A 13663-nucleotide genomic window follows, 5' to 3' on the forward strand; every position below is an offset into this window, starting at 1 on the left:
TCTTTCCTGGTTTAGAAAAGCAAAACTTCCACTACTCTTTGACGTGTCGTTCGTTGTCATTGACGTTTGTCTTGTCATTTGTCATAACAAACAAAACAAATCTCAATGAGATGTGAGAGAGAGGTGCGCTTAGGTTTTTGTTTTTAAATAACATTATTAATTTAAAATATTAGAAACAAACAATAATATTATATGAAACATGGGAGTCGCTGGACAATCTATAACGCTGGCAAATAGCATTATAGGCGTTGGCATATTAGCCATGCCGTATTGCTTTCAACAAGTAAGTATCAAAATAGTGTATGATAAAATCGTTTTTTTGTTGATAATAAAATAATTTAAGTCTCAAATAAATTATAACCATAATATAATATTCATAAATAGAATAATTATGTTAAACCAATGGTAAGTCCGTACTTAAATAATGTAACTTGAATAAAATTTTCGTTCATTGTAAAAATATAATTTTGATTTACCTTGCTTGTGTTATCTAAAGATTAACAGAGCGAATGTCGATTACTTCGCCCACTTTACTTCTCACACTTTTTTACTTCGTATCAGAATCCACAATTGCGATCAATAGGATTTTATGGTCGAACCAAACATATTTACACAGGTGCTGTGAGGTGCCACACTGATTGTTATAAAATTCATGCAACAACGTTTGAATAAATTAAATAAAAACTACGACGTTTAAAAATATTGCAATAAATGATGATTATTATCAAGAAGATTAAATGTTATTAATATAGCAATATGCTTATCCTTCTTATCTTCTGAAAAAATATATAAGTACTGAAGTAAAATAAAATGTAATGAACAAGCTGAATTTAAAGCTTGGAAAAGAAAATTAACCTTCACTCAATACTCAATAAAATTAACCTTCACTCTAATGACACAAGATAAAAATTTATTATCATACAGTATTTGGGTGAAAAACTTCTGGTTTTCTGTTAAGGCTAGTTATATAGAAGTTTCTTTTCTTCTCTGCTGTCATATATCATATTGGCATAGGTAGAGTGTCTCACTCTTTGTATCTCTCATGAGATCGGTGAGAAACCTGATCATTTTGCTTGTATGTAATTTTGTTAGTCTCTTCTGGAAACTTGTAGCAAAAGTATCTCATATACTCTTTTAATTAACACTAAAATGTTATAGATAATAATTAATCTATTTATCATGTAACAAAAAAAAAAAACTATTAATTCTTTTCTAATTTTACGTTTTTCTTCACACATGTGAACATGCATGGAATCTTGTTTACTTGATTGGAGTTTAAAAAGTGAAAGTGGCACAAAGAAGCTTTCACATTCAAATGCTAATTTAAGATTCAATTCAATAGCTCTTAGCAGTCATGTATAATAAATAATACTTAGTTTCTGTTAAATCCAAAGAATATAATATTAACAAAAACATTAATCAGAAACGTATAATAAATTAAAGAATTTAAGGTAGCTAAAAGTATATTTGGATATTAATTGTACCGAAAAACCCAGCTCTCGTGATGCTTAGGACTACCTGATGGTATCTGGCAGGCCCAGGGTGAAGGAGAGATCTCCAAAAGGTAGGAGAAATAGGCTCCATGTGGAATGTATCCCCTTGCCTAGTCTGCCTAGGTTTAGAGATGTTTCTTCCGAGACTCGGACACAGGGTATTGAGTAACATAGGATTTATATTTTTTATTTGAATCAACTCTTAACATACACAGCCTCATTGTTAAAGCGTAGGCAGATGTTGGGCGATTTCGAGAAGAATATTTAATTAGCATTTTCTAAATTTGAAATCAATAACAACTTTGTGGTAGTTTCTCATAAATCTTCATTAGTCAAGAAATAGAAAAAGAAAAGGATTACTGTAATATAAATAAGTTTAACATTTCTAGAAATACATCACTAACCTCATTGAAACATCAACAACACATACCTAGTAATTGTAAAAATATATTTATTATTATACATAAAAAAATATTTTGATTGCATACTCTATTCTTGTAGTAATCTTGCAGTTAGATTTTACTGTTCTATCAGGATATTCGTATTTAAGACACACGCAAGAAATATAAATAGATGAATTCTGAACTCTCATTATTCTCAAAAACAATTTATATTTCATTAAAACATGTGCTATAATTTTTTTTCAGTGTGGTATATTGCTGGCAACATTAATCTTGCTAACCATGGGCTTAGTTTCGAGACTTTGCTGCTATTTCCTTTTGAAATCTGCTTTGTTGGCCCGAAGGAGAAACTTTGAATTTTTAGGTAAGTTTACATTCTTTATTGATATTTAAAAGCAAAAAGATTCACATATTGATGCCTAAAAATAACAATATTGACCAAGTTTGGTTTGTTTCCCGCACATACAAACGCATCTTCATCAGTGCACCGTCTAATAAACATATCGACGCTTGAAAGGCAAACGTGACTAAGCGACAATAAATGCTTTGTACATAAATGATAGGCAATAACCATATTGCGCAAATATGCGCAAAAAAAAAAATATTCTAGGTCTATTAAAATTATTTCAATCCTACAGCTAGATTTGTTAAAATATAATTTTTTTCAGGTATTTCAACTTTAGTCAACTGTAAAGTTCACGCATTGTCGCTTAGTCACGTTTGCCTTTCAAGCGTCGATATTTTTAATGACTGTAACATTCCTGTAGAGTTTGAATGAATTCGTTCGAAATTTATAAAATTGCCAGTAACAAAAAGTTTTGAACAAGCTGATTTTTACAAATTAATTGAAATGTTTTAATAATAACAAATATGGTTATGAGCTTTTTGTTCTTTAAATTAACAGCGTTTCACGTATTCGGACCGGCTGGGAAGATGGCCGTTGAAATCGGTATTATCGGATTTCTGATGGGAACGTGCATAGCTTACTTCGTGGTAGTCGGAGATTTAGGGCCGCAGATAATTTCAAAAATGTTGAACGTTAACCAAAGCGATATATTGAGGTAAAGTAAATAGTATATAATTAGGGTTCTGTAACGCTATAACGTTAAATTCCAACTTATTTATCAGCATTTGTACACAGGAAAACCACCAGCCTTTATGTACTGTATGAGTTATGTCATTATAATTATAAAAATAATATGTATATGTATTTAGCTTAAAAAACAACCGAAAAACATGTTGAATAAATTTTTCATCTTTTTTTATCATGTTCAGGTAATTATAGTGAAGTTATAAAATTAACGTATTGTCGTCATCAATCCCCACACAATTACAACGCGTGTGCAAATTTTCTTATTAATCGGACGTCTTGAAGTCGACTGAAGTTTATAGATTCTGTTATATAAAAACATAAATGCATTCATACAAAGCTAGTAAAAGGGCGTTTAAAGCACATTTTTTTTATATATATTTTTTATTGCTTAGATTTTTAGACGAGCTCACAGCCCATAGTGTTAAGTGGTTACCGGAGCCCATAGACTTCTACAACGTAAATGCGCCAGCCACCACATTTAATAAGTACGTATTTCATTAGAAAAATTGATACCCGCCTGCGGGATTCGAACACCAGTGCATCGCTAGATACGAACGCACCGGACGTCGTATCCTTTAAGCCACGACGACTTCAAAACTATTGTTTTATTCTCAAAAATAAGATAAAGAAGTTATTTCAAATTATATTCAAGGATTATAACACGGATAGTGTTAAAAAAAAAGTACACAAATTCTCCATTATTATGAGATGATTTCGTTTCTTAATATTTTTTGTTGCCTGCCTATTTGCCAGTAGCCCCGGACTAATTATATGGCCTTACTATTACTAATGGTTTTTCGTGGCTCACCCTGAAATAACTCGCAAAAATCTGCCCTAGCAAGAGCAGTGCTTCGTTGATTCTATCACAGGAACTCGATTCGCGATCCACAGGAGATCCGGCGAGAAAATTAATGAGTCGTATCTGTCAATTACGTTTTCTTAAAGTTTGCTTTACCTAAATAATGTTTTAGGACATCGATAATGGTTGTGGTGTCGCTAGTGTGCGTGCTGCCACTCGGCTTGCTCCGTAACGTCGACAGTCTCAGTAACGTGAGCGCAGCCACCATATGCTTCTATCTCTGTCTCGTCGTGAAGGTAATACTGTCCTAATCTCTTATATTTATATAAATACTAGCCGCACTCGCCCGCTTCACTAGGCATTTAAAATTAACATTATTATTTATTGTCATTTTTATTAGGGAGTCCAACACTCATATAAATATTAGCCTATCCATTAAGAATTGTACATGTATTTTCTATATGGATACCAAGTTTCAAGTCAATCGGATGCATGGTTCAGTAGTTATAATGGAACATCCGTAAAAACCACTGTAGTTTTATATATTGGTATAGATTATTGTTACGCGCTGGGGCTCGGGATAAATATAATTTCACCGAAGTACAAATTAAAACTCTAACACTTAGAACACTTAGAGAACACTTTACAATTTTCAATTTTCAATTTAATTCTTCTGCTTCGCTTCAGGTGATCCGTTCGCAATTTCGCTTCGTTTCTCAGTTTCCGTCGCCGTTTCCTAACTGCCTTCATGTCATCCCCACATCATGCCAACATTCCCGATAGGAAGAGTCGTTTCGATATGTGTTTCCGCCATGTGATAATAGATGGCGTTACACTTTTCGAGCGTTCTCGGTATTACTAGTTCTTTTGATATTCGTTTCTGCTATTTGATGACAGATGGCGTAACATATTTTTTATTTTTTTATTTTATTACCATAGATGAGCAAGGAGCTCACGATTCCCTGTAGTCATTACAATGCTAATACGTACCTTGCACTTTGAATTACAAGGTCTAAATCTAAATTGCTTCACGATAAATATGCAATATGGCGGGTAAATTATATATAAACCAACTGAAAAAACTGGTATCGACCCGCGGGATTTCAAAATCGGTACAGTGCAATCGACTAGAATACACCCAAAGTCTTACTTCTATCTATCTTATAGGCCGCGACGACTTCATAGTTTGTTGGTTGATGTCGCCAAGGTAATTGGCATGGACGCACATTCTCGGACACGTTTCTTGCAGGTGATAACGGAAGCGACGTCACAGTTGTTCGAAGAGGAATTACAGAATCGTATGGAGCTGTGGAAGCCGTCCGGGGTGCTTCAGTGCGTCCCGATATTCTCGATGGCGCTGTTTTGTCAAACGTGAGTCATATAAGATATCTTCTCAGGTCCTTAGGAGGTCTGAGTGTTCACTGCATTGGTATAAGCTTTCCCAACCTCAAAGTCGTTTGCAGAACCAGAGCTAGGCTATAGCGAAGCGCAGTTGAGACCCTTAAGCTAGTCCAGCTATAGGTTTGCTAAGTTAGTCAATTTATTATTAGAAGGTTCCAGAATGCAAAAGCTACCCGAGAGATCTGTGAGCTAGTTTAAACTAAGTTTATTTCTAACGGATTATTTCTTAATGACAAAATACAACGTGGATTCGTAGAGTTCTATGAAAACAGAGCGATATTGGTGAATACTAATACAATAACCTCGAAAAAAATAATAGTTCGAGCTCTCTTGCATTGTACGCAATGTAATACAATGTCAGAAGTTGTCCAGCTGCTACCGAAGGTACACTGAATATGAATTAAAATAAGAACGAAATAAAGTAATAAGTATTTAAACTGAGTTAAGTTTATAACTAATGTTTTTCGATCCTAAATCATGAACGAATTCGATATTGGCTTAAAAAAATATCGATTCACCTACCCTCAGTTACGTAAATTACGATGTTATTTATTGATTTGCCTTGAGTTAGTAAACGTTTTGACATGTTCTTCTTCGGGCAAGGTAAAACAGTCAGCGGTGAACACGCGCTCAGCTGTGCCCCTAACATTGCCACTGTCAATAGCTTCTGTAACCACCAACTATAATGTAAACCTTCAAATAGCAGTCTCCGATCATTGTCAAGACAAAATGAGCCTTATCAACAAGGGACAAGAAGTTATAATCGTCTATTATGTGTGTTTTTAAAAACCAGACGTGTTGTACAAAATAAATGATATATTCGCTTTTCCAGCCAGCTATTCGAAATATTCGAGTCGCTGCCGACCCTGTCCTTAGAGAAGATGAATTTGGTTACAAAGAATGCGATAAACATTTGTACAGGAGTCTATTTCACTCTAGGTCTGTTCGGATACATTGCGTTCTGCTCACAGGATATATCCGGTAAGTCTTCATCTGAACCGTCAATGTATGTCGTGTCGTAGGCAATCTGACAATTTGAATGACGTCACGATCTCATTTCTACAGTTCAACGGAGGTCCCGCCCTTCAATCCGAAACGCATTACTGCTTCACGGCAGAAATAGGCAGGGTGGTGGTACCTACCCGTGCGAACTCATAAGACGTCCTACCCACTAGTAATGAAGTGAATTTAAAAATGTGACCTCGTAATTTTCATTACACGTTTTTTATTTTATTTTCTCGCTTAGGTGGGTGGACGAGCTCACGGCACGGCACATCTGATGTTAAGTGGTTACCGGAGCCCATAGACATCTACAACGTAAATGCCGCCACCCACTTTAAGATATGAGTTCTAAGGTTTCAGTTTTAATAGTTATAATAATGTCACGGAAATCGTTGATCTATTTAGACAAACTAGTGGCCCCCATAGTCGAAATTCGACTATAAATATGTTAATAAAGACAAACAATATTTAATCTATTCTTAATTTGACCACAGTCTATAAGCAATAACAAAAGCTTGAAAATGAACAAATAGTATGCATGCGTGCTGCGTCAAATACATGGCTGTGTGTAATGTTTTTTTTTATTCATTTAATGAATTTTATAAGCATAATTAAAAAAAAATATATTACCATCTGCATTCCTCTATATTCTGTATAAGTGTAAGAAATTTCATACTCCTCCGTTCGGGCAATTTACGTAAAAAGGGGTGCAAAGTTTTTGCTTCCCGTATTAATATATAGATTACCGGGCGTCTTACCGGACAGACAACGGACGCTTCGAACAGGTCACGTACTTTAAAGTAAAGTACGTCTTATTGTACACCCCTTTATAATGAGGGGGGTTGGGGGGTGGGAGTACAACGCTGCGTCCCGGAGGCTGGCGGGGCTCACGGATGCTCTCGTTGCAGGTAACATCTTGATGAGCCTAAGTCCGACGATGGCGAGTGACGTCATCAAGCTCGGGTTCGTGATGTCGCTCGCGTTCAGTTTCCCGCTGATCATATTCCCGTGTCGGGCGAGCCTCTATTCGTTCCTGTACAAAAAGGTAAGTTTTTTTATTGCTTATTTGGGTGGACGAGCTCACAGCCCACCTGATGCTAAGTGGTTACTGTAGGTCATAGACGTATACAACGTAAATGCGCCACCCACCTTGAGATATAAGTTCTAAGGTCTCAGTATAGTTACAACGGCTGTCCCGCCCTTCAAACCAAAACGCATTTACTGCTTCACGGCAGAAATAAGCGGAGTATAAATTATTGGTTTGCAAAAACCATTTAGTAAAGGGGTTTTATTTAATTACATTTAAAATATAATTCGTACTTTAACTCACTCGAAGTTTTCCCTTTCAGTTATATCTTGTGTGATCCATGTGTGATCTGTCATTATTTTTACCTCAAATTACGTCAGTCTGGTAAAATTTGCGCGGCAATTTCAAAAAGGTGATTTAGTCGTATCCAAATCGCACATCGAAGAAGAAATATTGTTTCCAGGTCCACTCGTCCCACCACGACCACATGATCAACCATTCGATCCCGCAGACCACGTTCCGATGCATAACGGTGGGCATTATAGGCGTGGCTCTGGTCGTGGGTCTGCTGGTCCCCAACATCGAGCTGGTGTTGGGGCTGGCGGGCTCCACCATCGGCGTGCTGGTCTGCGTGGTATTCCCGGCCGCTTGCTTCGTCAACGTCACCTTCAAGAATACGAACGAGAGGATCCTGGCCAAGGTGAATATTAGAATCCATTGTTGTGAATCTCCTAGAAACTGATGCTCAGTTTAAATATTTGTTGCATGTGAAAACACGTCAAATTTTTTAAATCGACCGACTAAACGATGAGAAACTAATAAGATCGATAAAATACTTTAGCAAAATACTTACATATGGTGGATGGACGAGCTCACGGCCCACTTGGTGTTAAGTGGTTACCGGGGCCCATAGAAATCTACAACGTAAATACCGCCGCCCCCTTGAGATATGAGTATAGTTAAAAGGGCTGCCCCACCCTTCAAACCGAATCACAATACTGCTTCACGGCAAAATTAAACGGGGTGGTGATACCTACCCGTGCGGGCTCACAAGAGGACCTACCACCAGTAATTACGCAAATTATGATTTTGTGGACTTGTTTTTTTTTACACAATGTTATTCCTTCGCCGTGGAAGTCAATCGTGAACATTTGTCAAGTACGTATTTCATTAGAAAAACGAACATGCGTACGAATGCACCGGACATCTTATCCTTTAGGCCACGATGACTAGTTTTGTCTACAATGTTAATCATAGTAATATGTAGTTTTGCACTAAAATTTCGAAAGTTTCCCAATATATTATTACTTGCATGTTGGATTTCAACTGTTGCTAATAAAGATATAAAAGTTTTAAGAATGATATATTTCAAACAATTTTGAAATCTTTTAGGGCATTATCGTCCTTGGATTAATTATAATGGTACTCGGGACATACGCTAACTTGCAAGCCGCTGAAGGCAAACACGAGAGATACGACGAGAAATACATCACACAAGAAAAGATTGATAAAATGGTTGAGGACTTCTTCCAGAAGAGAGAGAAATTGGAGAGTGAGTTGACAAAAACAAGTGCATAATTTTGGATTTAAATAATAACCACAAAATATTTTGTCTATTACAAGTATAAAGATTCAAACGTATGAAATTCATTCTGGTTATGATACTAGTTTTTTGTTATTAAATAAATTTATATTACAGAAATAATCCCAGCCGCCGAGGGTGAGATTCTTCCAGATGACGCACAAAAAATAATCGAAAGTAACATAATAAGGGAATCGGAGGTTCAACCCCCTAATCCTGTACCTCCAGACTCATCCAAAGAAAAAATCCCAGATATAGCTTTAATTGAAAACAAAAAAGTCCAAGAAGCTGTGTCCGATGTGATCAAAGTGAACGGCGATAAAGAACCGGAACTACATCCCAAAGACGTAAAATCCAAACTAAACGAAGTCAAAGCCGTGATCGACGGTAATGTTATGAAAGAAGAAATAGTTAAGAAAATAGAAGAACCTAAACAGATGAACGAAAACGAAGATAGATTGCGCATACTGAAACAACAGAAACTTATCGAAACAATCAAGAAGCACGGCGAAGAACAAAAAGAACTAGTTCAGGAGCAAAAGGAAATTATAGATGAGTTACTGAAGAACAAGAAGGAAGAGAAAGAAAACAGCAATGATGGTATAAAGTTGTCGGAAGTGAAAGGGATAGCGGATGTACCTCCAGGACGTCCGGCTGGTATCCCCGAGACGCACGCCGCTCTACAGAACGCTGAGGAGTCGCCAAACGAAGCTAAACAACAAATAGACCAAAGAGCAGCTGAAGCCATTAAAGTTATCGAGGAAGTTATTAAACCAGAGCAACCAAAGAACATACGAAATGTAGCCGACAATGTTAACTCTGAACATATACAACAAAATGCACAAAACGCTAATCCTTCTAACAATCCCAACGCAGATATCGGAAAGTTAAAAGAAATCTCCCGGATTCCGGAACCGATTGTCAATGAATTGAACAACTTCAACAGACCGTTGCCCGTTAACGTTCGATCCGCAGTTAAACAAGAATCACCACCGCAAGTCGGTCAAGGCGACGTCAACAAAGAAACACAGAAACAAAACTTAGATGATACCGAAATAAAAAAACTCCAAGAAGCTAGTGTTCAAAAAAATATACGAACACTAAACTCGGATTCACCAGATGTGCCTCAGTCGTACAAACAAGGAATGGATAATAAAAACGTAATGCAAAACGTACCATTGGCTCTAGCGATGAACGACAAACAGTTAAAGAATGAAATCAACAATGGCGTACCAAAGAAAAATGTAGAGAAACTCAGTAATGATATCGTTGACCAACAAAACCCGAATCTCGTTCCGATGCGACAGAAGAGGCAAACTATAGACTGTTCGAATAAAGCCACTTTGCGAGTGGAGGACAGAAGGATATGTGAAAATTTAATTGGATATCCAAATAGCAACGACGTAATTTTACCCGAAGTCGATTTGAACGACGCCTTCGTTAAACGTATACCTATCGACGAAAACGTTTTACGCGTCGGTAGGTCCTTGAAAATATACGACGAGAGAACGAAGGAGATGAAAGAGAGATAGTTAAAGTTGTGTTCGTTATTTCGAGATTAAGTTTTGGATGGAGTTATTCTGATTTCAATGTCAATGTCAACTGATTTAAGACAATACAGGAAACTGGTTGCATAGCGATACATACAACTAATTTAAAATCTAATATATAAAATTCTCGTGTCACAATGTTCGTTCCCATACTTCTCCGAAACCGCTTGACCGATTCTCATGAAATTTTTTATGCATATTCAGTAAGCCTGAGAATCGGCTACTATCTATTTTTCATAACCCTAAGTCATTAGGGTTGTCCACCCTTAACATATTTTTTTTTATTTGGACATTTTTTTTGTTATAATGAGGTATTATGTGGTTGAATGAGGTTTTGTTATTTTTATTATATATTCCCTCATCGTTCACAGCACTACATACCTCTTTCACTCATTTACCACATCCTTACACACTTACAATAAGTTAGTTTTTTTTTCTACACTAGAAATTCCCTAGAAATCTTATATATGGCAAAACAATGTTTGCCGGGTCAGCTAGTAAATTATAAAATCTTGCCAACAGAAATATGACAATTAATTTTTAATTAACTTCATCCAAACGTTTCGATGCATTTATTTATTGCTAAATTATGTTACGATTTGTGTTTCGTTTTTAGTTCTAGCCTGTTGTACCATTAGATAGATACCATTTTGCTAAGCCGCATTCTGTGTGATACCAACATTTTCATTATTACTTTTGTCTGTATATTAAATTGTAATGTATATACAATACTAAAAGTAAAGTCCACTTCTATACACTAAAAGGTCCTTTTAATAAATTTATTGAAACTAACATTAATTTAAATGAGTTTCTTTGAATTTGAATTTTATTGAAGATTCTTATTGAAAGTCAAAATAGACAATGCTTAGGCTGGTTTTTAGTATTTTAATAATAAAGTTTGGTTCAAAGTCTTCTAACCAGCCAATTCTGTCTGTCAGAATTTTATTTATCAGATGATGTTATAGATAGAAATTATGTCAATCGTTATAAATTGAAAAATAACAAAATATTCACTTCAGTTTAACTGATAATTTAGACGATGAGCCTTTCGAAAATTTGGATAGTATTTTTAGGTTTCTAAACATCTGTTATATCCGAAAAGTCAAAATTAATTATATAAATCTTATCAAACATACAAATAATACTCTTTTTCTGTATTCTTGAAATGATAATAATCTTGATGGATTATTTTATATTATATATTCCTAAATTAATCTCTGATCTCTATTATGTTCCATGCGTTTAATACTTTTTAAAATTAATTAAAAAAATGTTTTATTTAATATGTAATAAGAACGGTGTTGCAGTATTGATAGAGATATGGTAGTGTGTAGCGAAAATCTCGTGATTAACGACTGAACTGATTAAATAAATGATAATAAAGAAATATTTTAACTTAAAACTTCATTGTTTTTTTAAAATTACTATACATAATTTTTCATGCATGCGCATAATGAATGATTTGACTGATTTGGTATCGTGAACAAAGACTCAATTGTGTTTCTCTTTAAACACACCAGAAATGACATTTCTTTCGACAAACCTATAATAAGTTTTGTTATTATATACATGTATTAGAAAAAAAAAAATATATTTTATTGCTTAGATGGATGGACGAGCTCACAGCCCACCCGATGTTAAGTGGTTACTGGAGCCCATAGAGATCTACAACGTAAATGCGCCACCCATCTTGAGATATAAGTTCTAAGGTCTCAGTATAGTTACAACGGCTGCCCCATCCTTCGGACCGAAACGCATTACTGCTTCACGGCGGAAATAGGCGGGGTGATGGTACCTACCCGTGCGGACTCCCAAGAGGTCCTACCACCAGTGAGCACATATATATGGAACACATATATTTTATATGCAGTTTCTGTTAATGTCTTAAGAATTCAAAGTGGTTTTTGTAAATATCAGAATTGCGTTCGTTTTTTCGAAGCAAGTTTTTGAAAGCTATTAAGAATTCACATTGGAAAGTGTATATCCTGTAGCTACTAAACTCTAGGTTTACTTTTACAGCTACTCTGGTTAAGTAATATGGCATTTTCCTCACTGAAACTGAAGACAAAAAAAACAAGTTTTATTCTTATCATATTTATTTATTGTAAATGCAAAAAAACAAAACCGAAAAGCCTAGATGTATTTACTAAATAATAAAAAAATACTTATTAGATTATCGCGTTTAATTCTTATTTTAATCTAATTTTGTTGTCTTTTTGATCTGAAAAGGAAAGAGACAGTAATTAGTTTTATAGTCTGCAATAACGTTTAAAGATCGATTCACTTGGAAATAAAAATTAAATTAGTCCATAATAAAAATAACTATAGTTTTAAAATTAAAGAAAACTCGCTTCAATAGTAGCAAGCCGAGCTGAAGGCGATTTTTTTTTAAACTTTGGTGTTCCAGACCTGTTCTTCCAAAGAAATACATTCTTCCATACCTAGGGACACGGTATCGGAAAGAAAGTATCGAGACTGTACTCATGAGTAATATCGAAAAAATAATATCGTACTCATAAAAGTATCGATTTAAGGCAGCGGTCGGGGAACCGGAGTAAATTACCCCAAATGGGGTAAAATGAAATTTTGTAGGTTAAAAATGAAACTTTTGTGAGTAAAAAGTATATATTGAAGTGAAACTTCTTAAGAATCGTTAAATTTTTAGTTATTGTTTTCTTTTCAAAATTATCATATGAAAGATGCTAAAAAACAGTGATTTCGTTTTTTTTGTTCTTCGCCATGGGGTAATATCAACTTACACAAAAATATTTTGGGGTAATAATTAAAAAAGTTCCCCGACCGCTGCTTTAAGGTATCGAGTATTTTTCTAAGACCTAATGCGCGTAGAACATAGGTAGGTCAATATCAGTCAATAAACAACGTCCGTTTAAAACTTCATTAGGACAGGACATGAAAAAACAAATGGTATTGGTACACAAATTACAACTGTAACATCAAAATTAAATAAATTTTAATAAATTTGAATTAAAAAGTGTAGTGTAAGAAAAAAAAAATTTTATTGCAAAAAAAGCGTGGGGTGCTATTCAGGATATTATCAAAATAACCCTTCTACTCATATCTGTGTATAAAATATTTATAACTACTGATACCGTGCACCCCACGCTTTTTTTACAATAAAATCGTTTTTTATTACACTATTTTTAATTCAAAATTATTAAAATTTATTTTCTATTTTTTAGTTGGATTTCAATTTTTTCAATATTTTTTAAATATTGAATTGTCATCGGTCTTTAATTAGTATATCAAATTTCGAGTAAATCCGAAGTTTTGAAGGGGGTCAAAATCATGTTCAAA

At 34.9% G+C, this 13663-nt stretch overlaps 1 protein-coding gene across 1 annotated transcript; it reads left to right on the top strand.

The window, feature by feature from the left end:
- The first annotated feature begins 38 nt into the window (after positions 1-38).
- LOC101739236 (putative sodium-coupled neutral amino acid transporter 10) lies at positions 39-11750 on the top strand. The gene is made up of 10 exons (XM_038013998.2): positions 39-283; positions 2141-2258; positions 2799-2955; positions 3959-4082; positions 5036-5157; positions 6020-6168; positions 7098-7234; positions 7680-7916; positions 8609-8768; positions 8916-11750. The coding sequence occupies exons 1-10, from the start codon at positions 200-202 to the stop codon at positions 10328-10330; spliced, it is 2703 nt and encodes a 900-aa protein (XP_037869926.1). The 5' UTR covers positions 39-199; the 3' UTR covers positions 10331-11750.
- Positions 11751-13663: the final 1913 nt, after the last annotated feature.

Source organism: Bombyx mori, chromosome 11, assembly GCF_030269925.1.
Source record: "Bombyx mori chromosome 11, ASM3026992v2".
Lineage (NCBI taxonomy): Eukaryota > Metazoa > Arthropoda > Insecta > Lepidoptera > Bombycidae > Bombyx > Bombyx mori.

What these genes read in the sequence shown, in the direction of transcription:
- LOC101739236 (XM_038013998.2), top strand. Translation starts at nt 200, where the DNA reads ATGGGAGTCGCTGGACAATCTATAACGCTGGCAAATAGCATTATAGGC. An exon ending in ATTCGTTCCTGTACAAAAAG is followed by an intron (nt 7,235 to 7,679) that starts GTAAGTTTTTTT and finishes TATTGTTTCCAG; the next exon opens with GTCCACTCGTCCCACCACGA. An exon ending in GAAGAGAGAGAAATTGGAGA is followed by an intron (nt 8,769 to 8,915) that starts GTGAGTTGACAA and finishes TTTATATTACAG; the next exon opens with AAATAATCCCAGCCGCCGAG.